The 23,705-nt window shown below is 33.7% G+C and overlaps 4 protein-coding genes across 5 annotated transcripts; all 4 read right to left on the bottom strand.

Annotated features, from left to right (window-relative positions):
- Positions 1-3,645: 3,645 nt before the first annotated feature.
- Positions 3,646-4,832, bottom strand: LOC123892826. Of its 2 annotated transcripts, XM_045942701.1 has the most exons (3): positions 4,602-4,832; positions 4,182-4,258; positions 3,646-4,074 (listed from the first exon to the last, which is right to left on the bottom strand). In XM_045942701.1, exons 1-3 carry the CDS (start codon positions 4,793-4,795, stop codon positions 4,043-4,045), a joined length of 303 nt encoding a protein of 100 aa, XP_045798657.1. In that variant the 5' UTR covers positions 4,796-4,832; the 3' UTR covers positions 3,646-4,042. The 2 variants fall into 2 exon arrangements, with proteins under 2 accessions (XP_045798657.1, XP_045798656.1); XM_045942700.1 differs by having other exon boundaries at positions 3,646-4,258.
- A 3,235-nt stretch (positions 4,833-8,067) lies between these two features.
- Positions 8,068-9,981, bottom strand: LOC123892823 (calcium-binding protein CAST-like). The gene is made up of 2 exons (XM_045942698.1): positions 9,542-9,981; positions 8,068-8,605 (listed from the first exon to the last, which is right to left on the bottom strand). The coding sequence occupies exons 1-2, from the start codon at positions 9,742-9,744 to the stop codon at positions 8,269-8,271; spliced, it is 540 nt and encodes a 179-aa protein (XP_045798654.1). The 5' UTR covers positions 9,745-9,981; the 3' UTR covers positions 8,068-8,268.
- Positions 9,982-11,589: 1,608 nt separating this feature from the next.
- Positions 11,590-19,094, bottom strand: LOC123892825 (uncharacterized protein At4g29660-like). Its single transcript, XM_045942699.1, has 3 exons — positions 18,806-19,094; positions 18,228-18,503; positions 11,590-12,055 (listed from the first exon to the last, which is right to left on the bottom strand). Exons 2-3 carry the CDS (start codon positions 18,435-18,437, stop codon positions 11,948-11,950), a joined length of 318 nt encoding a protein of 105 aa, XP_045798655.1. The 5' UTR covers positions 18,438-18,503; positions 18,806-19,094; the 3' UTR covers positions 11,590-11,947.
- A 1,579-nt stretch (positions 19,095-20,673) lies between these two features.
- Positions 20,674-22,108, bottom strand: LOC123892822. Its single transcript, XM_045942697.1, has one exon. The coding sequence runs from the start codon at positions 21,837-21,839 to the stop codon at positions 21,201-21,203; it is 639 nt and encodes a 212-aa protein (XP_045798653.1). The 5' UTR covers positions 21,840-22,108; the 3' UTR covers positions 20,674-21,200.
- Between the last annotated feature and the right edge of the window lie 1,597 nt (positions 22,109-23,705).

Below are 23,705 nucleotides of genomic sequence, written 5' to 3'. Positions count from 1 at the left end.
ATATTGACATTTCTAGTACCTTTCATATGCTTCAAGAGCCCATCTTGAACAAGCTTTAAAATACTTCTTCTAAGCACATCCTCAGAAATGCAAAACAGAAGGGGAGATATAGGGTCTAACCCCTCTCTTACAATGAAAATAGCCATGCATTTGCCATTAATAGAGACAGATAAAAATGCAGAATTAAGAATGACCTCAATCCAATTACAAAGCGTGTCATTAAAATCAAAGTGAATGATCTCCTAGTAGGTTTGAAAAAAGAAAGCTCCAAAACCATCAGGGCCAAGAGCACCATCTTTATTCAAAGAATATACTGCATTTCTGGAAGGGATCATATTGAGCATGACATTAATTTTGTCATCAATCATAGATGGGATAACTTCCTCAACTATAGACTAATCCTACAAAAAAAAAAAAAAGAAGACTAATCCTACAAAAGAGGAGAGTTAGTGCAAAACATATTTTTGGTAATAATGAACAACATGGTCAACCACTTTTTTTTTTTTTTTTTTTTTGAGCAACAAAAATTTATTAACAACCACTGCATAACATAAGGCATGTTATGAGGGCTAAAAGAGTACAAGAGATAAGCACAGAGGAAAGAAACCAAAAGCTAGAAATAAGGCTAAAACAAAAGTCAGTTACTGCTCACATAAAAAGCAGTAAACCATCCATACCACAGATACAAAAAGCACACAATTCATCTTCTCATGCAATTTATCGGACTCCATTTCCATTCATACAGCATACACGGACCCTTCGCCATCCTCCCAATGAACCATTGCCATGGTCAACCACTTGTTGGGGGTCTGAGACTAAAATATCATTAACTTCAAAGAAGTTAAGAGATTAGTGGTAGACTTGATCTTGGCAATTCTATGAAAATAACTAGAGATTATTGGGATGTGTATAAGATTTTCAAGATAATTTATGAAAAAACAATTTAGAAAAACACGATTTTTATTAGTAAAAACTTATGAATTAACATAAAAGTTTATTTATTTGTATAAACTAAAAAATAAGTCAAATCCAAATAGGCCCTATGACTAGCATGTTGACACAACGAATGCTTTTTTCTTCTTTTTACTCAAATCAAATTTGATGTGATTCAAATTTGAAACTAAATTCAATCATACAATTAGAAAAAAGGGAAAAGCTAATATGTGCATATTTTATCATGATTTATGCATTTTTTTTTTTGATAAGCAAAGAATAAATTATAAGGAGTACAAGGGGTACCCAACCCTTACAATTCTAATTCATTTTTTAAATTTGATAACAAATTAATTACACAAAGTTTAAGAGAATGTTTCTATTTTTAAATTTTTAACATGTGCCCTTAAGACATATGTTAGTAAGACCTTTAGAAAAATAATAGTAATAAAATTGTAAATAAAAGAGTTTATATAAATGGTAAAATTAGAATAAAAAATATATAAAATATAAACCGTATCTAATCTTTATTATAATCATATGAAGTATTCAATAGATCTAAAAAAATAGTTCAATGAATTTAAAAAGAGATTCATTTAATGAATCTAAAAAGGGTGTATACATCAGATATTAATGAATTAAAAAAAGGTGTATAATTAAATTAAAAAAATATATAATTATTAATCGTTAGTTGGTCTAGTGGTGATTGACGCTGAACTTGGTAGCCACAACTGCAATCAGGAGAGAACTGAAATTACTTGATGTCAGAACTGACCCCAAACCAGATGGTCTAGTGAGCCAAACAATGGTGGTGATAACAATATATATATAGTTTGTCAATTTTTTTTTTTACATGTTAATATGTTTTTGACAATATACTCGTAAGTGTTATGAAAAATTGTGTGGAGGTCCATATATATATATATATATATATATATATATATATATATATATTCTACAAATAAAAGTTATATTGTTATGTAAATAGTGATCTTGAATAGAATAATACAAATTCGATTCTTTCTCCTTTATCTTCTTTATTTCTAATTTTTTATATTCTTATTTATGTTTAGATTAGTTTCATAACGGTAAGTATTTTTTTTGAAGGGAAAGCAAGTATTAATTATAGTCACATTTTTAAATCTATAATAAAAAAGTAAATTATAGTCACATTTTGGGAAGAAAAAAAAATTATAGTCACATTCCAAATTAATAAGGTAACTTACCTTTTGGAGGTTTCTTCCTTTTAATCCTCTTCGTCACTTCCATTCCTGTTGAAATTTTACATGTGTATATTTTTGAAAGGATTGTTTTTTAAAGTCGCTCTCACGGTTCACTGTACCTGGACTGATCGAGATATATCCATCCAAATATAAAGCCAGCAAGGATACCAAAAATTGCACTATTTGTGAAGAAAACAAACTTATTATAAACAAAATAACTACTTAGCGGTCCACGAGTCCTAACATACACAACTGATAAAAAATATTAAAATTGTTAAGTCGGATGTTATGATTAGATTCCAATCCAGACTTTCTAACTTGTCTATGAGGTTATGGTGATTTTGTCATCATTTCATCTATGTACCAAAAGATAAAATAACTATTCACATGTAAAAAACATTTAAAATTGGTAAAAAAACCATTTATCCATTTTAAAATTTAAATTAAGTAATTTTGTTTTTGCTAAATTAAGTATTTTATTGTTAAAAAAACATGAAATTCTACTTAAACGGTAGAAAAAAAATTGGAATTAAATAGCCGCATACTTTCAAATCAATGTTTTTGTTTTAAAATGTTGAGGCTTTAGTTGAAGATTAACTCTTCTAAATATTCTATAATATGTGTAAGTTATACAATCTCTTAACCTTCTATAATCTCTTCTAATTATTACACTACTTATATAATACTAGTGGTCAAACAGGTACCGTATCCGTTTGTGTGATACAATTTTTCTATTTTGCTAAGTAGTGTAAGAGATTATATTATAGATTTTTCATAACTATAACATGTCCACAACCTAAGGCACTATGAAGGTAGGGAAAACTATAAGTATAACATAGTCAAGATATAAAATCATTTTTAATTTTCAAATTTTATAGTAAAACCAGAAGAGAACAACATATATATCCTGCTATGAAAAAATGACCAAGTATTAGTATGTACAATTCATTTGCAACTATGATAAGTCCACTATAAGATCTTATTTATCAATTTATAAAAAATGTTACATCATACAAAAGTTATTTCTAGGGATACTTAGTCAATAAACGTGTTGAGCTAAGTCTACGAGTAAGTGAATATGTAGAACATAATGATTTGGCCTAACGCTTATAGGTGTGGATGTGTGTGCGCGCGCCTCTGACTAAGCGAAGGTGGCATTTATATCTCCTAAGACGGAGGAGGAGTAGTTAAACTTACTCCCCTCCATACGTGGTTCACGTGGCTTATTCCTTCGTACTTATCACTTAAACTGTGACTTATCTCGTCTCTATCTATCCCTTAGGCTGACTACTCAACATCAAGATACTAATACTAAGCCATTGGGCCTTTCACCTTATGGGGCGGGTTGAGCCCAAACAGAGATTAGGATCTCGCCCAATCGAATAATTATATTGTAATCCTGCTTGCTTTTTCTAATTAATGAACTTTTATTGTAGACACAAACACAATAATGAACATATATAAGAAATTTTCAATTTTACTTCCCCATGTTACACATTCAGCTTGCAAGTTGCATCATAATTTTGTTTAGTATGATTTGATACATGATGAAAAGAACATATTGAATTTTAGTTCCTCTCAATCAATCAGAATATGCTACAAACCTAGAAGGAGTAGAAGTAATTGAAGTTGTGAATGTGAAATCAGATGTTTGACCAAATGAACTTTTACAATAAGCAATAGCTGCTTGAATAGAGTTGTCTTTTGAATATCCTTCATGAATTGGTGAGTTGTTACATGAACTTGAAGCATCTGTTCTTCTTTTTGATCTTCTTCTACTCATTCCACCTATGCCATTGAATACACCTTTAAATGCTCCAAAATCCATCTCCATCATTTTTTTACTCTTTCTCAAAGAGGTGGTATCCTCTAAATTCCAATGCTTACTATTCCTTCCAATTGAGGCATTCACCATTTCCTTTTGATAACATTGAAAAAATGTTATGGACTTTTTGCTAGAGTTGTTGCTTTTACAATTTTGTCTTGGTTTTATGAGTGATGCAAAGAGTGATCTGATTTTTATACCTCTAAATTTGATCAATAATGTCATCATGATTCCATTCGCTGTTGTTGTTCTTGTCGTTGTCAAGCTTGGTTCTTTCCTGATCACATGATCGAACGATGATTTTATCAAAAACTATATTCTATTTCTATAATAAATTCAATTTGCATTGAAATATATGATGATTAGTATAAAGTTTTTATTAGTTTGTAGAATCAAATCATGATATTTGTTAGTCCAAATGTTCACTTGCTGCTATTCATGTAATAACACTAAAGTATCAAACACATGCTCACATGTTCATTCTTGAATAAGTAATCACACATCATATTTTGCTATCTTGTCACAAATTTTATATCTATATATTGAAATTATCCGAAAGAACTGTCAGACATCAATATATATGTTGTTTTGGAACATGTGATTTGTAATTGTATACATACCTAGGAGCATATAGTACATCCACATTGTCGTAAGGGATCACGCGGGTTGAATTTGTTCCTAATATCGTTGTTTGGCCATCAAGATGAGGACTTTGCAACGGACTGAATGAGACACTACTGAGCAGCTTGTTCTGTGCAGGAAATTCAACTTCATCTGTATAGCTAACACCAGAATGCTGCGTCTGCGGGGACATTGTTGCCTGTGAATTATCTGCACAAGTTCTTGTATCATCAGCTCCATTGGCATCGCTATGAACACTTACTATACTCTCATTTTGAAGTGAAACAGAAATGGTTGATGAAATCGAAATGCGCAGTTTGTATTCCTCATCTTGTTGTTCTAGTTCTACATCATCATCCATACAATTGTTCTTGCTGTCATCATCAGTGTGAATTGTGGTGGTAACTGCAGTATCGAGCTCTATTTCAATGTATGGACCATCCTCATCAGTGTAATCTAGGATTTCATTCTTGCTGCCCTCCATGGTTTTATAATTGATGTTCTTCAAACAGCATAACTTGCTTAGATATATTCAACAGGTGAATGACCAATGCATAGTAGATGCTGTTATATATGTATATATAATGGTATGTTGGGAGAATATTTATAGAGGTGGAAATATTATATTAAAGACATTCTTCTTAGATGGTACAAGATTGCACTATTCTTCTAGAAATAGGTTTTATCTGCAGTCATACAATTATATTATTGGAAATTTTAATCTCAAGGTGCCGAGTTCGAATTCACACAAAGACAGTTGTAAAATGGTCATTAATGTTAATCTACTCCTGGTAGAACTAGATGATTCCAATGGCGAGACTTGAGACGGCTAGATATACAGTGAATCATTGTGGGGAAAATACTTGCAAGACACGTTAGCACTTCAATGCTCAAGTCAGTAATTTGATCAAGAGAGAGTGAAATGAAAAGTGATTGAATTATTTACCTTGACCCTAAAGTTTGCCTTTATATAAAGGGAAACAGTTATAATTGTCCATGTCAGCTAACAATAGCTGGCACTAGAGAGGATGATGACCGTTGAGATGGAGCTAACGTTCCTGGGAACGTGTGGGGTGTGTATCTGCTGCAGGTGACGTACAATAACAACTATGTTCGTTTCTATTAGTGTCCGGAACAAGTGTCATTTGAATTAATAAAAATATCAAAAATAAAATAAAATAAATATTCAATGGTATAAATATTGGGAGCATCTTTGGAACTCAGAAGCAGTCAATAACTAGATACAAGATCACACACTTCTGATAGGGGACATAAAAGTTTTATTAGCAAATTGAATAGAATTTGTCCTTAGTTTATGAAAAGAAACTGTAGAGTCACGGAGTTAGAGAGAGCTTCCTGATTTTTCGACATTTGTTTCACAAAGAAATAAAAACTTCCCTAAGTTATGGTCCTCTTCAAGATGCCAAGAAATATAGATGAATAAAATAATATTGATTCTTGAAGATTGAGTCAAAGACAATATATATTGGCATTACTCTTCATAAGCAATATTGTCATTTAGTGATCAAGGAAGAGAAATTATCCCATTAATAAAGGTTTAAGGACAAATTCTTTATCAAAATTATCCCATAAGCAATATCAAAATTGAATAAGAAACATCACATCTAATAGAAAAGAAATAAGTAGTCTACACTTTGAACCCAATTCTGTCTCTTGTCTTAAGATCATTAATGATTAAGCATATTTAACTTCCTAATATGCACTAAGAGCATCTGCTGCCACTTTGAATATCATACATTATTAATTAGCAAGTGGTCTCTACAATAACATGTAATACTTATACAACTCATACATATTTTGCTCAAATGGTGATACCACTTTGGGTTTTGTTCCTTCTATATTGATTTAATGGATGTTATTAAATTTGATATACAAAAGAAAAGTAATATTAAATTGATGATACGATACCTTAAATAAAAGGTATCGTATCATTAATTTTGATATCTCTATGCCACATCATGAAACTCCAATTATTAAAAACAAAAAGGAATGGATCATTAGCCTATGATACTCTTATTGGAGATGCTCAAATACTATTAGTATTGTTATTATCTAAAGATTTTGTGTTGTGTCCACAAGTCCTATCTCAACTGGCAAAAAATGTCAAAATTGTTAGGCCGGACCGTCATGACCGGGTTCGAACCCCTACTCCCTCACCTATGTATGTGAGTTTATGATGATTTTGTTATTTCATCTAAACAAAAAAGAATATTTGTGTGGTCCATTCTCATAGTAATTTTGAATGTCTAAAACATATGAAAATTTTGAAATATAAGTAAGTATCCCAAAGAAACTCATTCAAATTATTGAATTTAGCAAACAAATAAGGAATGTTAAATACGGTTTGAGTCTTTTTTGAGCCGTGAAAAAGGGTTAAACTCAAGGGAGCAATTTATCCTATATCTTCTTAAAATCCTCTGACAAGGCATCATATTATAAAAAAAAAAATCATGCTAACTAGTGCCTCAAACACTGGTTAAGGATACAAAAGAGATAACTTTTTATCTTTTACTAATATTGACTACTCAAATTTCAAGATATTTTTACTATATTGAGATTCCTTAACTAGTGCCCCGGGGCACTAGTTAGCATTTTCCTAAAGAAAATAAGTAAGCCACTAAATTGGTTATGTCTTTGAAACTCGATCTCAAATAGATTTTTGACTTTTTCAATATCTCAAATTAGTCAATTGATTTAGAGTGTTAAGTGTCACGTGGAGCAATGACATCACACAATTTTAGTTGCAATTAGTCAACGGTCAATTTAAAACTGTGACTATTTGATTAAGAAAATGGTAGTAATATCCTCTTTCTCTCGTAGTGAAGTCTCGATGGCAAACTATATATAACATTTGAATTTCTCTTACATTCATTCCACACGGGGACTAATTTGACAGTAAGTGAGTGGAAAATGTCAGAAACTATTTTGATATAAAGTGGATAAAGACATGAATTTATTTGATGGTAAGTGAAACAAATGTTCATGGAAGGACTAAATTGAGAAACGTTTGAAAGAGACTAACTTAACATATTAAAAGAGTCAAAAACCTATTTGAGAACAAGTTACAATCTGCAATAGCTCACACCATTGTTTTTTTAAATGTTAATGCCACATCATTAAACCAGTCTACGTGGCATACTAGTGTGCAGTGACACATCAACATGGCGATACCGTTTGCCTACTCAACAGGAAGTTCACGTCAAGGACTAAATTTAGTAATGGCAAAAACGTTGAGAACTAAAAATATAATAAAATTAAAATAAGAACTACTCATAAAATAACTAAAAATATAATAAAATTAAAATAAGAACTACTCTTAAAATAAGCATCAATGAAAAATGATCCAAATTATATGCAAATCGTTCAATGCAAAAACTAATTGACTCCCTTTAGTCTTAAATCATCTTATAATTTTTTAGTCTCTCAAATGAATGTGGAAAGAGATGACACTCATAATTTTTTTATGGTACAATTGTACAAATTAAGAAAGAACATAGATCAACATCCATCAATAGTAATTATCATATATATATACCCACAATATAAACCAAAACTAAACCTAATAAAATAAGCATGACTACAATACAAGGAATATACTCCAAAATTACAACAAGAGATTGAAAGCACACAATATATGGTTAAGAACTAGCCACGGACAATAGTGGTGCGCATCATATTCTTAAATTCACAGAAATCAACACGACCATCATGGTTGGTATCAACAGACACAATCATTTTTTGAACATTATCAATCAAGTTCCCTTCCACAAGTCCAAGCTTACCCAACACTACTTGTAATTCTTTAGCTGAAATGTAACCATCACCATTTTCATCAAACACCTTGAATGCTTCCCATAAATCTTCATTTTGTGTTTCCTCTTCCTTTTCGTCAAGCGCACCAAAATATGTTTCCCCTAGCGACTCGTGCAATGCCACGAAATCTTCGTATGCTAGTCCTACGTTGCCTGGCTTTATGTACGATCTGCCACAATTTTAAAGTGTTTGATTAGTAGGAGACAAGAGGAAGATATATACTATTATACTAGTTGAAAGTAATCGATCATAAGATCTAACTCAAGACAATGTCAATATTGTTCGATTTTACACTTTTCGAACCTGAAATTTCACACAAATTTCTATTATTTTCAATAAAATTAATTGTAAAAAATATTAAAGTTTAATCATAGAACAACTAAAATAGTAAGACATTTTGTGAGCCTTGGTTATGACAATAATAAACATGACATATAAAAAAAAAGTAAACACATACTATTGTGTGAAAATATAAATAAATGTAATATATAAAGTACTTGATTCTTGAATATACACATACATAAATATGTCATTTCAATAAACTTCTTTCGAGGGAACATTCTCCCCCATCTCCACGAGAAAAAATTCTCCACTTTCGGATCCTCAAACAGGACAATTCCTATGGGGATCTCCACTTACGGATACAATTGACATTCCTATGCAAATTTGAAGAACTGAATTGACCACTCTTATAGTTTTAAAGGTTAAATGTTCTCTCAAAACAAAAACAAAAAAGTGGCACAGTGAAAAAATGAGGGCAAATAATGGCAATGCGCACGCTTCAGGTAAGCCAATTATGGGCCGAGCCAAAAAGCCTGTTTGAAAAAAGGACTACAATTTTGTTGTCCAAGCCCGGCCGTTTGCGGGTTGGCTTCAATGATGGTGGGCTAAAAAACCCGGGTTGAGAAATCGGCTTAAATGTTCGAGCCTGGCCGGTTTGCGTTTTTTTATCTGGTCTATTTTGTCAACCCTAAATACAAGTATAATTGTGATTGCTCTAACACCTTTATCCAACAACCGTGATTTAAAATCAAATGCAAACCAAAATTTAGAACTATTGAATAATTAGCAATTATTGATGAATAAAATAATGGTGTCAACTTACTTGATCATGGATTCAAGCTCTTTGAACTCAGCTTCCAATCCCAACAGGTTAAGCGCCTGGTTTATTTCCTCTACAGTTATCATAGAATCACCGTTTTTGTCGAACATGTCAAAAATTCGCCGGAGTCGAAGCGAGTTAAGACTCGGACTCCGAAGGCGAAACGACCGTGATGGAGATGCCTTAATTAATTCTTGTTGCCCCATTACCCTTGAGCGAGTGCCTACAGAGATGAATGAAAGGATGGAAAAACTGTATTGTGTTGTTGAATTGATAGATAGATTTTTGTATATTGCAAAGAAAGTTGAAAAATCTCAATAATAAAACTATAGATATGTTAATATTCCAATACCAATGGTTCTTACTAATTTTGTTCTATGTATGTATATGTGTTGTGTGTTATGCTATATTATAAGGGACAGTGCGTGTTTGGTGGCACGCCATAGGTGACTATGCCCATAAGGGAAATAATAATGGTTAACATTAAGAGCGGTTACCGTTAGTCCGCGTTGCGTTGACTTGAAATTCTCTACTTTGAATTTTTCTAGATGAAAATTAAAAGGTTTAGGTAACTTAAGAACATGGCTCATTGACTTTTGGAACATGCTTCATGGACTTATTCAAGTCATTCATTAACTTCCATTTTCTTATATTTATGGATCTTGAATAAGGTGAATTTTATGGTTGACCATTTTGAATAAGTGGGATAATTGAAGTTCGAATTTTAACTCCTATATATAATGTAGTATTCATGCAAACTGAGTTAAGCTCACGGAACAAGACAATATATATGTTGCTATTAGAGTTTTAAATATTTTTGAAGTATTGGTTCAAGGTAGACCATTTATAAAGATTGCTTATATTAAAATTTACATGTTAAAGAATTAAGACCTTGTTTATTGTTTATTAATTCCAAATAAAAATAATTTGTTGAAAAATTTAAATATTTTGATTTCTAATATAATACACAATTTTTCATGAATTTTTTTAAAGAAGATTTTTCATGGAAATTAATATTTTATGCTATTAAAAATATTCATTTTTTCCATAATTAAATTATTAAATTTTGTATGTCTATCAGATCTTACGGTGCACCATCACCAACTAATTTTTCTTTCAATTTCTTCATCTTCTTCATAGACTATCAACCAAACCCAAATTTTCAAAGAACTTCAAACGGAAAGAAGAAAGAAATGGAAAGAAAAATAGTTGGTGATATCGCACAATTAAATTTGATGGATATGCAAAATTCAACTGTTTCTTTTTTTAAAGAAGATCAAATAGTTAAAAATGAAAAAATAAAAAACATTGAAATCTATGGTGGACCACCTACAATACAATGTTGATCTACCTTGTACATTTGGGGTTAAAAATTATGATTGACATAAAGGTTAAGGGATTTGAGTGGTACAAAAATCATTTAAAGGACCAAAATGAAATCAACAATTTAGTTAAGAGAAGGAAAAAAAAAAAGTATAATTTAACGTTTTTTTTGTCTCTTGTAGATGTAAATGGTAGGGATCGGGAATTCAAGATCCTCTCTCATTTTCAATGAATATTTTTCTTTCTTTCTCGAAATGGAGCACAACTTGGCGACTAATAACTAATTGAATAAAAAGCAGCCCATCCCATAAGCATGGGACCAGCCTCCAGTAACAAGTGGAACTATGGACTATCAATTTCATCCTTGACATTAACTATTTTTAAAATAATTTAGAAGATTTAAAATCTTTGATTATTTTCCTTTCTCAAAAAAAAAAAACTTTGATTATTTTCACCCTTTTTATTTAGTCAATTTTGTCTTCTAAATAAAAGGGTGCCTTGGCTACTATTTTCACCCTTCTTTGATTTAAAATAACTTAGAAGCATGACCATTTGCCAACCCAACATTTGGCACAAATGAAAGGGTGGCTTGGCTACTATTTTATAGCAATAGTCTAACACAACAAGATGAACCTGGTATAAACAAGATAAGATTTCAGTAGTTGTATTCTGCAGCACAAGTATTGAATCAGAAATGGGCAGAAGAATGGGGTTTATGCTGTCACGTGTCATTAAACAACGCATGTTTATAGATGGGATTCAATCCGTAGACAAGTGATGTATCAGGTGAAGTCTCTCACTCAGTCTAAGTGATGTATCCATAGCAGAAGATACAACAAAACAGTTATCCCATAAATCTACATCTTAGTATTAAAACATGTTCATGTACATTGGAATCGAATGATCTTATTTTTCAGCAATGTCATGAACCAAGAGAAAAGAAAACACACTCTGATACGATATAGGTTTTTGCCTATAAAATTACATATGCAAAGTGAATTCTCATCAACACCAAACAGTCCTTGACTATAAACAGTGGTAAGATGTGATGAATCGGAACCAACCATCAAACATGCCTCGAGCTTTTCATTCGTATCGGGGAATCTGACCCCCCATTACCCTCCATGGACCCCGATAAAACGTTGGTTTCATGAGAGGAACTGCTTTCCCAGGGTTCTCTTCCCAGTACTTTTCCTGCAATATTGCAAAATTCATTATAAAAATTAGTATTTCAAAGATAGGTTCTCCTAATGCATTTAAAGTTAATCGCACATAACACACATTAACATGCAGCAGAAATTATGGAAAATGTCACACCAACATGATTACAAGTGACTTTCATTTAAAATTCAGCAATTGCTAACATCACAATGAAGTATACAAATCAGTAACCAGGTATCAAGTGACTCTAGGGGGAGCTATCTGGTTAATTGGCAAGAAAGTTGTGACCCGTAACGAAGAAAGGTAGTTATAGTTGAGGGAGTTAGGTTTCAAGAATAATCCCTTAGAGGTTAATGGTTGTCATTTTATTTGCATACATCATTCTTTGGCACAAGGTGTTAAAGAGCAAGGTAAACAAAAATGTTCAAATTAAAAAGTGAAACTGTTTTCCCTACAAATATGATTTTAACCTTTCAGATTTCTATGCTAGTAGAGTAGCAGCAAACATTAGCAGAAGAAGGAACATTTTATTCGCACAAGCCTACTTTCATATACAGTACAAGCATGGAAGAACACAGATAGAGCTGAATTATTTTCTCTTCATCCCTAATATGTTTGGTTTTTTTGTTTACCGACACCGGACACGACACGTCGACACCGATAAAAATTTGAAAAAATGACATAATTTAGTGTAATCATAAGTGTCAGTGTCGGACACGGACACCGACACGTGTCCGACACTGACACGCCTAATCTGAGGAGTGTCGGTGCTTCCTAGCTTATAAACAAGCTAAGCACTTAGTCCTTTATTGGTAATGTTGGCTACATGTTGCACTCTAGAAATAAGTACACCACAGATACTGGTCCAAAAGGTGTAAAATGATGTATAACTCTTAAGATACAAATAAGAAATAAAACAAGAATCCCCCCTTATCCCTTACATCTCATGTTAGGGAGCAAGCATGAGCAACCCAAGATGCTCAAAAAGATCAAATGCAAGAGTAAACGGAAAGGTGTCATCTATTCATGGAGGTACTACAACGTAAGTCAAGATCTGGTCTAAATTTTATTATTAACTCCCTCCGGTCCTTTTTATAAGAGACACTTCACCTTTCTAGATTCATTGAATAATTAATGTATCTGGTCTAGACCAAATACATTAATTATTCAATGAATCTAAAAAGGTGAAGTGTTGATTATGGACCGGAGGGAGTACTCTTTTAAATTCAACCCAATGGCATGTATCTTTTGAGCTTTCCACATGTTATAGTTTTAGTGGACTGGGTGAGATTCTGACAAAGGGTATGAGAAATTATCATATAACTCAGCTAAAATGAGAAAATCATCTGTGTCTACCATTTTCATGCAAAAATTCAACCATAGTCGTGTTTTACTTATTATACCACACTTGTGATTTTATAAAATGTACTAATGGGCCTATTCATAATATTTATGCACTACTGCATACTATACTATGAAGTTTATGTATAAAAATCCAATTCAACACAGATTTCGATCCTAAATAGGAAACCGACTAAGTGTACAGTGTACACCATTGTACCATACTGATTAAAGTTCTGTTATGTATAACATACATACATGTACATGTATTGTGCACCAAACCACACCATAATCTATGCAACACTGGCTAAAGGTAAAGCAATAATTGTAATACTAGTATTATTTTTCATAGAAAGTTATATTTATAATCTCAACTAAATAAATAACTTTTTGTAATGTCTCATCCTACTTATTCATCGTTATTGTGTTCTTTTGTTTTGACTGACATCAACTAGCACAAGAATGACCTTTTCATCCCATATTGTTGCCTGTTGAAGAAATGGCATAGCATCTCCAACGCCAGCCAGAATGACTAAGAAAAACGCCTTGGAACTTAGTCTAGCACTAGAAGAAATGGAGTTCCAAATCTCAACACCTAAACACAAATTCAATAAAAATGCATATAACTGAAACCATAGTAGTTAATCCCGGATCCCGGAGCGGAGCGGCCAGCCCCAAAACTGGGATAGCGGCATCCCGGGGAGCGGGATGGCCGGGATGCCGCTATTATTTTTTATTTATTTATAAATTACATAAATAATACTATAAACATATAATTAATGTAAAATTAAACAAACATCTCAAAATCCATAAAACATTCATAAATTAAAAATTAAAAACACAAATCTCAAGTCTACAACACCTTCTTCATCTTTGTCAAAAAAAAAAAAAACACCTTCTTCATCATAAAGTAACTAAAAATTACCAACAAAAGTCAAGCAAAATAAATAAGCAAAAGTCAAGTCTCCAACACTTAGATTAATAAAGTAACTAAAAATTAAAACTCGAGTTCATCATCAAAGTCTAAGTCTAATCATCCGAGGTTGAAGAAGAAACAACAGATGAAGGTTGAAGAAGAAACAGCAGATGAAGGTTGAAGAAGTTTGGATCTTGAGAGTGAGAGAAGATAGTACGATAGCGTGAGAGAAAGAATGAATTGCGGCTAGGGTTTAGTTAGGAGTAAGTAACAGTTTTAAAGGTAAAAAACCAATTTTACCCTTACTAAAATGAGTGAGATTTAAAAAATGGCCTTTAAAACCCATGAAAACAAAATCTCAGTCCTAACCCGGGATGACAACCCGGGACCCGCTCCGCTCCGGTCCACTGGGAACCTGCTGGGATCCCACCGAGAAGCTTAGCTGCGCCGCTCCATCCCATCCCGTCCCGGCAGAGCTCCGCTCCGCTCTGCTCCACCGGGATCCCACTAGGATCGCCCGGGATTGACTACCATGACTGAAACCTTGTATTTCCTTTTAGAATCTATACATTACAATTGCAAGTTTACACCTCTCAAAATCCTAAATTTGATGTGGCTCATACACAGATAGGTTAATCCAGTGTCTCCTCAAAAGGATGAGATTGAAATTTTACCATCTATCTCTAGTACAATGGTTGGCAACTTGGCCAAAAAAAGAAGAGAAAGACACGTGACTAAAATGCAATCAATATCAAAAAAGGAATGCTGAACCACAAGAATACAATAAAAGAGATCACAGCGTGAGGATGTATCCAAGAACAAGCAAACACAAAAGGCACCGCAATGTCAGAATCTGAAGGCTAACAGAGAATATGAATAATTAAAGCAGATTTTTTGTAATGTACTAATACGATTCTCTGTTAAACCACCAAAATCTAAAGCAGCAACAAGTCAAACATAATACCGAAACACCTTTTGTAATGCATAAAATATGAACCATAGTCGTGAGTGTAAGGTTGTGAGTTCGAAATTTCGAATCCCATTGTTCTTTATTTTTTATTTTTTTATGCTTTTCTTCAATTTGTAAATATTACTAGTATTTTTCTTTTATTATTATTATTATTATTATTATTATTAAAACAAAAAGCCAAAAAAACAAAAAGCCAAAAAAACAAAAAGTCAAAAGGGGAAGGGAGGCAGTACGGAAAGGAAGTTTTCATTTCGCTCATCAAGAGCATTCAAGCAGGGCAGGGCAGAGCTCAGAGCAAATCACACAAGAGAGGAAGGTTTTAAATGCATTGAAACGGATTAAAGGATGAATTACAAACAAATCAAATCAAAATGGAAATTTCTCATCCATTCATAAATCCAAATTGAAGCCATACAATCCCATTCTTTAAGTAATCCGACCAGAATCCCTTCGCTTATGAATAGCAGTAGTTCTACAAGAGAACCGGCAGCGGTGGTGTGCGACGGCGGCAGCGATGTGCGATTCCGACGATGATTGATTCCGAAACAGCGGCGGCGGAAATGTTTCTTCTGCTCTTTCTCGTCCTATGATCTGTTCTTCTTTCTTGCTTTCCTTTCTTTAATTTCTGTTTTGGTTTGTTGACGGTGGTTTGAATTGATATTGAAGAAGGATGGTGATAAGTGACAACTGATAACGGTGGAGTGGTAGTTTTGATTGAATGTTGATGTTGAAGATTCGATAAAAAAGATGGAGGTTGAGGAAGGAGAAGCAGTGCGTGCTGCATGCTGCTGTTCTCTTTGTTTTTTTATTTTTTGTTCTCTTTTTGGTCAGATATTTGGGTTCTCTCTGTATCTGTGCTTTTTTGTCCCCCTTTCCCTTGTACAACTACTGCTATTTATAAGCGAAGGGATTCTGGTCAGATTACCTCGGCCGCCACCGCCACCACTCCAAACAAGACTCACCACCGCAACACCAATATCTCACCAAAACTCCGAATCCGCACCGAACCACCACAGTCGCCGAAAAACAGCAACAAACCGCCGAAACAAAGTCCAAATTCGCACCAGCACAAGATACGAGATCCGCACCAGCACAAAATCCGAACCAAAACAGCCCAACACCGCAACAACAGCAACTTTCCGGCGCAGAGAGGAGCAGCAAACAGATGAGGACCAAAGAGGCTCAGCGATCGACAACGGTGAAACGGAAGAGCTCGAACAAAGCCACCAACTAGCAACAACACCACCATAAACTCCGGCGAACGGAAAAACGCCGGCGAAACGAGAGCAACAGAAGCAGCCTGCTCCAAATACCACCACAACAAATCAAACCCACCAAGCCTGAAGCAACAACGCCAGAATCGAAACAGAACAAAAACCACCGAAACGCAAAAACCACCGATCACCACCACAAGGAAGGCAGTGGTGGCTGAAACAAAGAAACGCAAAAGGACTACGCAAAAAACGAAAGCAGCCCCAAAACAGAAGACAGAAAATAAAGGCTAAAACAGAACCCGAAGTGAAAACAGCCCCAAAAACAGATAACCACTGTCGAGACCACCCAAAACCACCGTTGCAGTGATGTAAACTTGGAGCTGCAGATCTCAACAGATCTGGCATAGAATCAGAGAACCAAAGCATACACCAATCACCCAACCAAGAGGAAGACGAAGGAGGAGAGTTAATCGGACCATACCGACCCTTGCAGCGACGGCAAACCCAAAAGCGAGCGGCGACAGCGGCAGCGACGAAAAGAGAGCAACAGGGCTACCGGAATCAAAGTGTTAACAGGCCGACGGGACAAAGACGGTGGTGCGGAGCAACAAACTCGTCGCACCACCACCGGGGAGGCTACATCAGAAAATCTGGGTTTGGATTTTTAGAGTTTGAGGGAGGCGGGTTTGCTTCAATTTGAATTTATGAATGAATGAGAAATTTCCAATTTGGTTTGATTTGTTTTTAATCCATCCTTTAATCCGTTTCAATGCATTTAAAACCTTCCTCTCTTGTGTGATTTGCTCTGAGCTGTGCCTTGCCCTGCTTGAATGCTCTTGATGAGCGAAATTGAAAACTTCATTTCCGGGATTGATTCACGCGTACTGCCTCCCTTCCCCTTTTGACTTTTTGTTTTTTTTTTTGGCTTTTTGTTTTAATAATAATAATAAAAAAAAATACTAGTAATATTTACAAATTGAAAAAAGCATAAAAGAATAAAGAACGACAATGGGATTCGAACTCACGACCTTACACTCAAAACTCCTTTAACAATTTTACAACGACAATGGGTTTAAAGGACATGACTGTTATTGTAAACTAATTTTACAATGACATCCAATAAAAATCTACTATTTTGCTACAGCATCCCAATTTTATAACAACATTTTAAAATTAAAAATATACCATTCAGAAATAGAGGCTCCTATTGGATTCAAATGTAATAGTCTATGTTCATTAAACAGTGTTGTTAAATAGAAGCTTATAGTGGCGGTATGCAGCAGAATTTTGACAAACCATTAATGTTTCACGATACGCTATTTACTAAAAATTACTACAAAATATTGTCAAATAACTGCTATAGTGGCTCTAGAGCACTATTTTGCAGCGGAATTTTAACAATCTGCTATTTCCGCTATCCGCCATTGACAACATTGTCATTAAACTTTTTCACAAACCCATCAATTAGATGTCCTATGGAAGTTAACCCTAAATCCCCAATTGAACACTGAATTCCTTCAAATAAACAAAACTAAAACACAAAGTCTAATTCCAATACCAGCAGTACTCAGATTCAAAATCAGGAGGAAACAAACAAACTACTACTTGTTTCACACAACAAAAACAAAAATAAAAAAGTCCCTCACACCCAACCATAATTGTTTACTTGAAATTATTGGTATCAATCAATGCCATAGTTACAAATTACAATAAACAGAATAATAAAGAAAAAATAGAGACACAAAATTGAAATGGAAATAGAACCTTGTAGAGTTGTTCAGTGATGGCAGCACCAATAACCCCAGTGTAGAAAGCAGCAACATAAGTAACAACAACAGGAGTGAATGATTTAGGTCTTCTGTAAGGTTCAACCATATCCCAGAGAAAGGTTTTCTCCCATTTTGTGAACAAATAATCTGCATATTTTCGCCACACATAGCTCGACATTTGCCCTGGGACACGATGGCTCGACATTTCCCCCTGAATCCAAGGTTGTCTTAAACAATTGGGAGACCCTGTTCTGATCTTAAATATTGGCCCCTAATAGAAAAAAAAAAAAAAAAAAGCAATTTTACTAATTGAAGCACAAAACACTTAAACTAGTTCAAGCTAATATCAACCTCCTAGATAGTAACATTAATGATTAACATATTTAAATTGTAATATGATTGATACTATAATGATTTTATGCAAAATTGATGCAACAATAAAAAAAAAAAAATTAACAAGTAGTCAACAATAACATCACAAAATCAAAAAACCTAAAATCACAAAACCTTAGATTAATAATCAATTAATCATACTTGTGCGAGAGAGACAGAGAGAAGGGAGAGAGAGGGTACCTGCGCAGGCGGTTTGAGAGGAAGAAGGGATGGCCGGAATCGGGCGGTGCAGCGGCTTTGAGAGAGAGAGGAAGAAGAGTTGGACGTCTCTGAGAATGGAAGAGTAAGGGCTTGTTTGAATTAGTTTTTAAAATTAGTTTTTCGTTTTTTAAAAGAGAATAAACAAAAATCTGTTTGGTAATTAAATTTTTAAAAATTGTTTAGAGATGGAAAAATGAAAAAAAAACTCATTTGGTAAGCTAATTTTTAAAAACAGTTTCGAGCTCAGAAAATGAGAAAATCCATTTGTGAAAATACTAAAAATTAGAGCAATGCAAATAAAAATAAGTGAATTCATATCACTAAATGAGCTCGAAAATAAAAATAAGCATTACAATTAGGTTTTGCCACCCTATCAGTTTGTCACGCGTCCTATGAATTTTAATTTTATCCTTTCGCTACTTAAAATAGAAAATTTTGAGCAAAAAACACCTACATGAAATTCAAGATTTTTACCATCCTTTACTTGAATAGCGGATTCTGTCCGCTATTTAAGTAGCGAACATTATCAAAATGTGAAATTTGAGAAGAAAATAAAGCACCCATAATATGAAATTTTCTCATTTTTATAACATCTGTTACTTAAGTAGCGAACGTTATCAAAATGAGATTTTTCATTAAAAAAAAAAAAAAAACACTCATACCATGGAATCCGCTACGTAAATAGTGGACGGAGGTATTTTGGTAATTTTGTAGTACGTGCGAGAAATGAACTTTGGTGGCAAAAGTAATTAGCAATGCAACCAATTCAAGCTCAAATGAGTGAATTCATATGACTAAAAAAGATGACAGCTACCAAAAACAGATTCACTAGTAACACGATGCTATCATTTTCTTCTTGGCTCTTCAGAACCCTTCTATGCTTCTTGGATACTGCTTCTTCTGGTGACCCTTCTGTTTACTTTGATTGAGCTGTTTCCTACACCACACTCTCCCCACTTGGAGTCAACTTGCAGGTTTCTTTTCCTTTTCCCTTTTTTCTTTTCCTAAGTTGATTTTCCTTCATAAGGTGTGTCTCGTGTCCGAGATATCGAACATGTGTTAGTGTCTCACAGTGATATGAAACCAATACATTTTATTTTCCTAAGTTAGGTGTCTATTGCTATAGTGTTAGGTGTTGTATGTCTTAGTGTTACAAACTAAAATGATGGCTAAACCATCCTCTCCTGCAATTGTTTTACTCCAAAGTTCATTTCTTGTTGTACTTCTTATATTGTTAACCCCTCATGTTATGTCCGGTAGTTAGGGCTTGAATGTCCAGGGTATTTGGCATGTGGCTGGATGGTTGTAGGACATTGGTGGCTCTTGGCGGTATATTTGCAAAAGGCACTCTTATGCCTAAGTTAGAGTTCTTTTTTAGCACAACTATTTGTGTTAAGTTACTTCATTTAAAGTCAGGTTGTGTTGTTAAATGTCGGACCGAGTTTTTGACAATTGTCATAGCCAGTTTGTGAAAGGATAACCGCCAATGTGGTGCCATAGGGCTGCAATGCCATGCTTATATGGCGGAATTTTTGGGCTTCTTCCATATTCCGCTATACACCATCGACAATATTGATGTTGGGACCTGAGAAGAGCTTAACACTTTGATTCTCCTAATTTAACTTGTTTGAAGGTTTTTTTTTTTGTAATGTATGTACTAAGTACACTTGATTTCATTCCTTCGCTGTTATCAGACTCGTGCACTTAATAGAAAGCTATTCCTTGAAAATCAATCTTCTTCTCCTCATTGAGTGAAAACTTTCAATCAAGCTCCGGGGTCTAATGCTTTTTCAATAGTCACAAAGTCAGAACATACCCAATATATAATGTTACGATATACTCAGTAATTCGTAATATGATTCTCTATTTATTAAAATTTACTGTATATTGTAATTATATCAGAAGTAATTAATTTTATGTGTAATTAATTTTAAGTTTCTCTGTCTCCTATCCCATAGGTATGAATAGGACCACCTACTTGTACTTCAAATATATAATGAATTAAAACAAAAAAAAATACAATGAATATATAAATACAGTAATCTCTTATATCTTCCTAATTTCTACATATAAAAGGTCCTCACAATGGAATTCCCAAAATTTTCAAAACCACAACTAACTTCTAATATACAAAAGCATACAAATATATAAATACATGTAAACACTATTATTTATATCACTGAAGTATGAAATGACCATATAACCTATAAATCTACTTCCCCTAGCCACCTCTAAATTGTTCGATTAAAATCGTACAATCTACGGTCCAGACTTTAAACTCAGTATTTATTTTTCAAAAATTAAAATCTTCATTGAAATTCGGATCATATGTGGTTGACTGCGTGCAATCACACCATATACAATCCAAATCCATTCATAACTTTGCCGTATTCTTGCAAATTTGGCTTTTGATCTCCATATCAGGAACACCAAAAACAAATTGACAATTAGACTTAGCAACAATGTGTTTCTTGATGAATCCAAGAAAAGTAACTCTACCAGGAATCCTAGTAACTGTTGCCAAAGAGAGCTCACCACCCATCAAATCACCTATAAAACCTGTCATATTGGATGCTAACTTATCAGCTTGAAGATTAAGTCTACAAGGAAGAATACTAGAACTTCTTGCAGGAATCAAACCAGGATAAATATCTGTCTCTCCAACTTCAACACCTTTATACATCAAAAGACTAATTCCATCTGCATGTTTGAAACTGGCACGGTTTCGATTCTCGACTTGAATCTTGATATCAAGAGTAACATTGATTTGTATGTTAAGAACAGGAAGTGTTACACGAGGTGATATACCTTGTAAAGTAGCTGAAGAAATCTTTGTTATTGGTTCTTTTGGCTTGAAAAGTGTTAAGGCAAGAACAACACAAACTGTGACTAAAACTAATAATAGAAATAATAGTATGCATATGCAAGTCACACATCTGTGTCTTCCTTTTTTTGGTGGAATCATCAAAGCTTGTTCTTCTTGGTATTGCTTATTTTGTGTAGCACTCTTCATGGCCCTTAATTTTGACACAATTAAACTGAAATTGAGAAATGATGAAATGGATATACTACCATAAGATAGTGAAGATTTTGGATGAATAAATGAGATTTGATACGTATGGTATGGTGAGGCTACATATATAAGAGTGACATTGTGCCAACCATATTAATATTATTATTAATGAAGTGAAAAATGTATATGTAAAGGGTAGTTGGTTGTTGTGGGGGTCCAATTGAATTACTATACTATGCAGACTGAATGAGAGTAAATGCGCAGCTAGCGGATCCGTGTTGTAACTGCCAACAACACTTTTATAGTATTGGAGTGGGAATAGGTAGGAATTAGATAAGTTAAAGAAATGAAAAAAGAAAAGAATAGTACAAAACGACATACTTCAGCCTATAAATAATATGACAAAATAGAAGTAACTGAAATATCTATGTATTCGGATCTGTAAGAGAAAATTAAGACTGACTCTATTTCATCTTGCAAGAGAGATGTTGTTATCAATTGAAAAATGATAATTAGTATTTTCTTTTAAATAAATAAAACAGAGACATTTTTATATTTAGTTAAACAAAAATCAACCTTCATGCCATAGAGAAATCTTTAAGACTTAAACAAACCTACTTAGGTAAACATCAATACTCTTTCCTTCCAAATTTATATCTTTAAGCCTTAAATTTTTAAACTCATTGTGAGATCCCGGGTTCGAACTCGGGTCATGACGTTCGGCCTAACAATTTCGGCATTTTACCAGTTGAGATAGGACTTATGAGACACATTTTTTGACTTAATGCTTATAAAGAATGCATCCATTTGTCCATTTAACCTAAATTCAAAAGAATGCATTTATTGCATATGTACTCTGTATTCCATCTGGGGTAGTATACACTGTACTTGTAAAATTATGCAATGCAATTGCAAACAATGACTTGAGAGATGTAAACATGCCAACAATAATGTAGAAAATGGACTATACAACATTTAATTAGATTGTGACAACAGAACAGCATGCACCTAAAGTCCAGGATCAGCAAAACATCCTCTGTTACAGAGCATCATTTTTCTGCTACATGAGCTACTACATTCCTCTAATTAGAACCTGCAGACAGATAACATAGTAGCAAAAACCAGGCAGCTTCCAATATGGAGAAAATAAAAAAGGTCTAACCATGACTCATAGCATATCTTTGATTTTCGCCTTTCCACAAATCAAACCTTTAAACATAACTATTTGATTGACTGTGTAAAATTATTTTACAAATCATATCCCCCTTTCGGTAACGCTATCGGAATCCCTATCCATTTCACTAAAAAATAAGTGTTTTTCGTCTGGGCACTACCACATCCACCTACACACAGTAAGGCTAATCCCTCTCTTCCTAAGATTTTCCTTAGTGGTATCAAGCATAATTAGTATTTAATTATTATCATTATTATTTTAGGATTTGTATAAAGTCTATAGAGTCAATCACCTTAATTGTTGGAGATATTTGTTCCTTAATTTACTCCAATTAGGTTACTATACTTGTGTATATATACACCTCTTGTAAACTCTCAAAAGTAATGCAATATACAACTTTATTCATTCTCTTATATGGTATCAGTTGGTAACGTTCCAGCCCTACCCTGTTAAACCCGAAAACGCCGTTTTTTCACCCTTTGCCTCCCATGACTTCCGATGGCTCTCGCTCCATAGCTAACCCCTATGAACCCTCCAAACCCTTTGCGTGTATCACCCTCAGCGGTGTCACCAAGCTTCTCCCTACCAATTACCTCAATTGGAAACTCCAGGTAGAAGCCTTCCTTGATGGTTTTGATCTACTCAAATACACTGATGGATCGTTCCCTGCGCCGACAGCAACGATCACCACC

This window comes from Trifolium pratense, linkage group LG6 (assembly GCF_020283565.1).
Source record: "Trifolium pratense cultivar HEN17-A07 linkage group LG6, ARS_RC_1.1, whole genome shotgun sequence".
Classification (NCBI taxonomy): Eukaryota; Viridiplantae; Streptophyta; class Magnoliopsida; order Fabales; family Fabaceae; genus Trifolium; species Trifolium pratense.
This window is presented reverse-complemented; position numbering and strand designations above follow the sequence as displayed.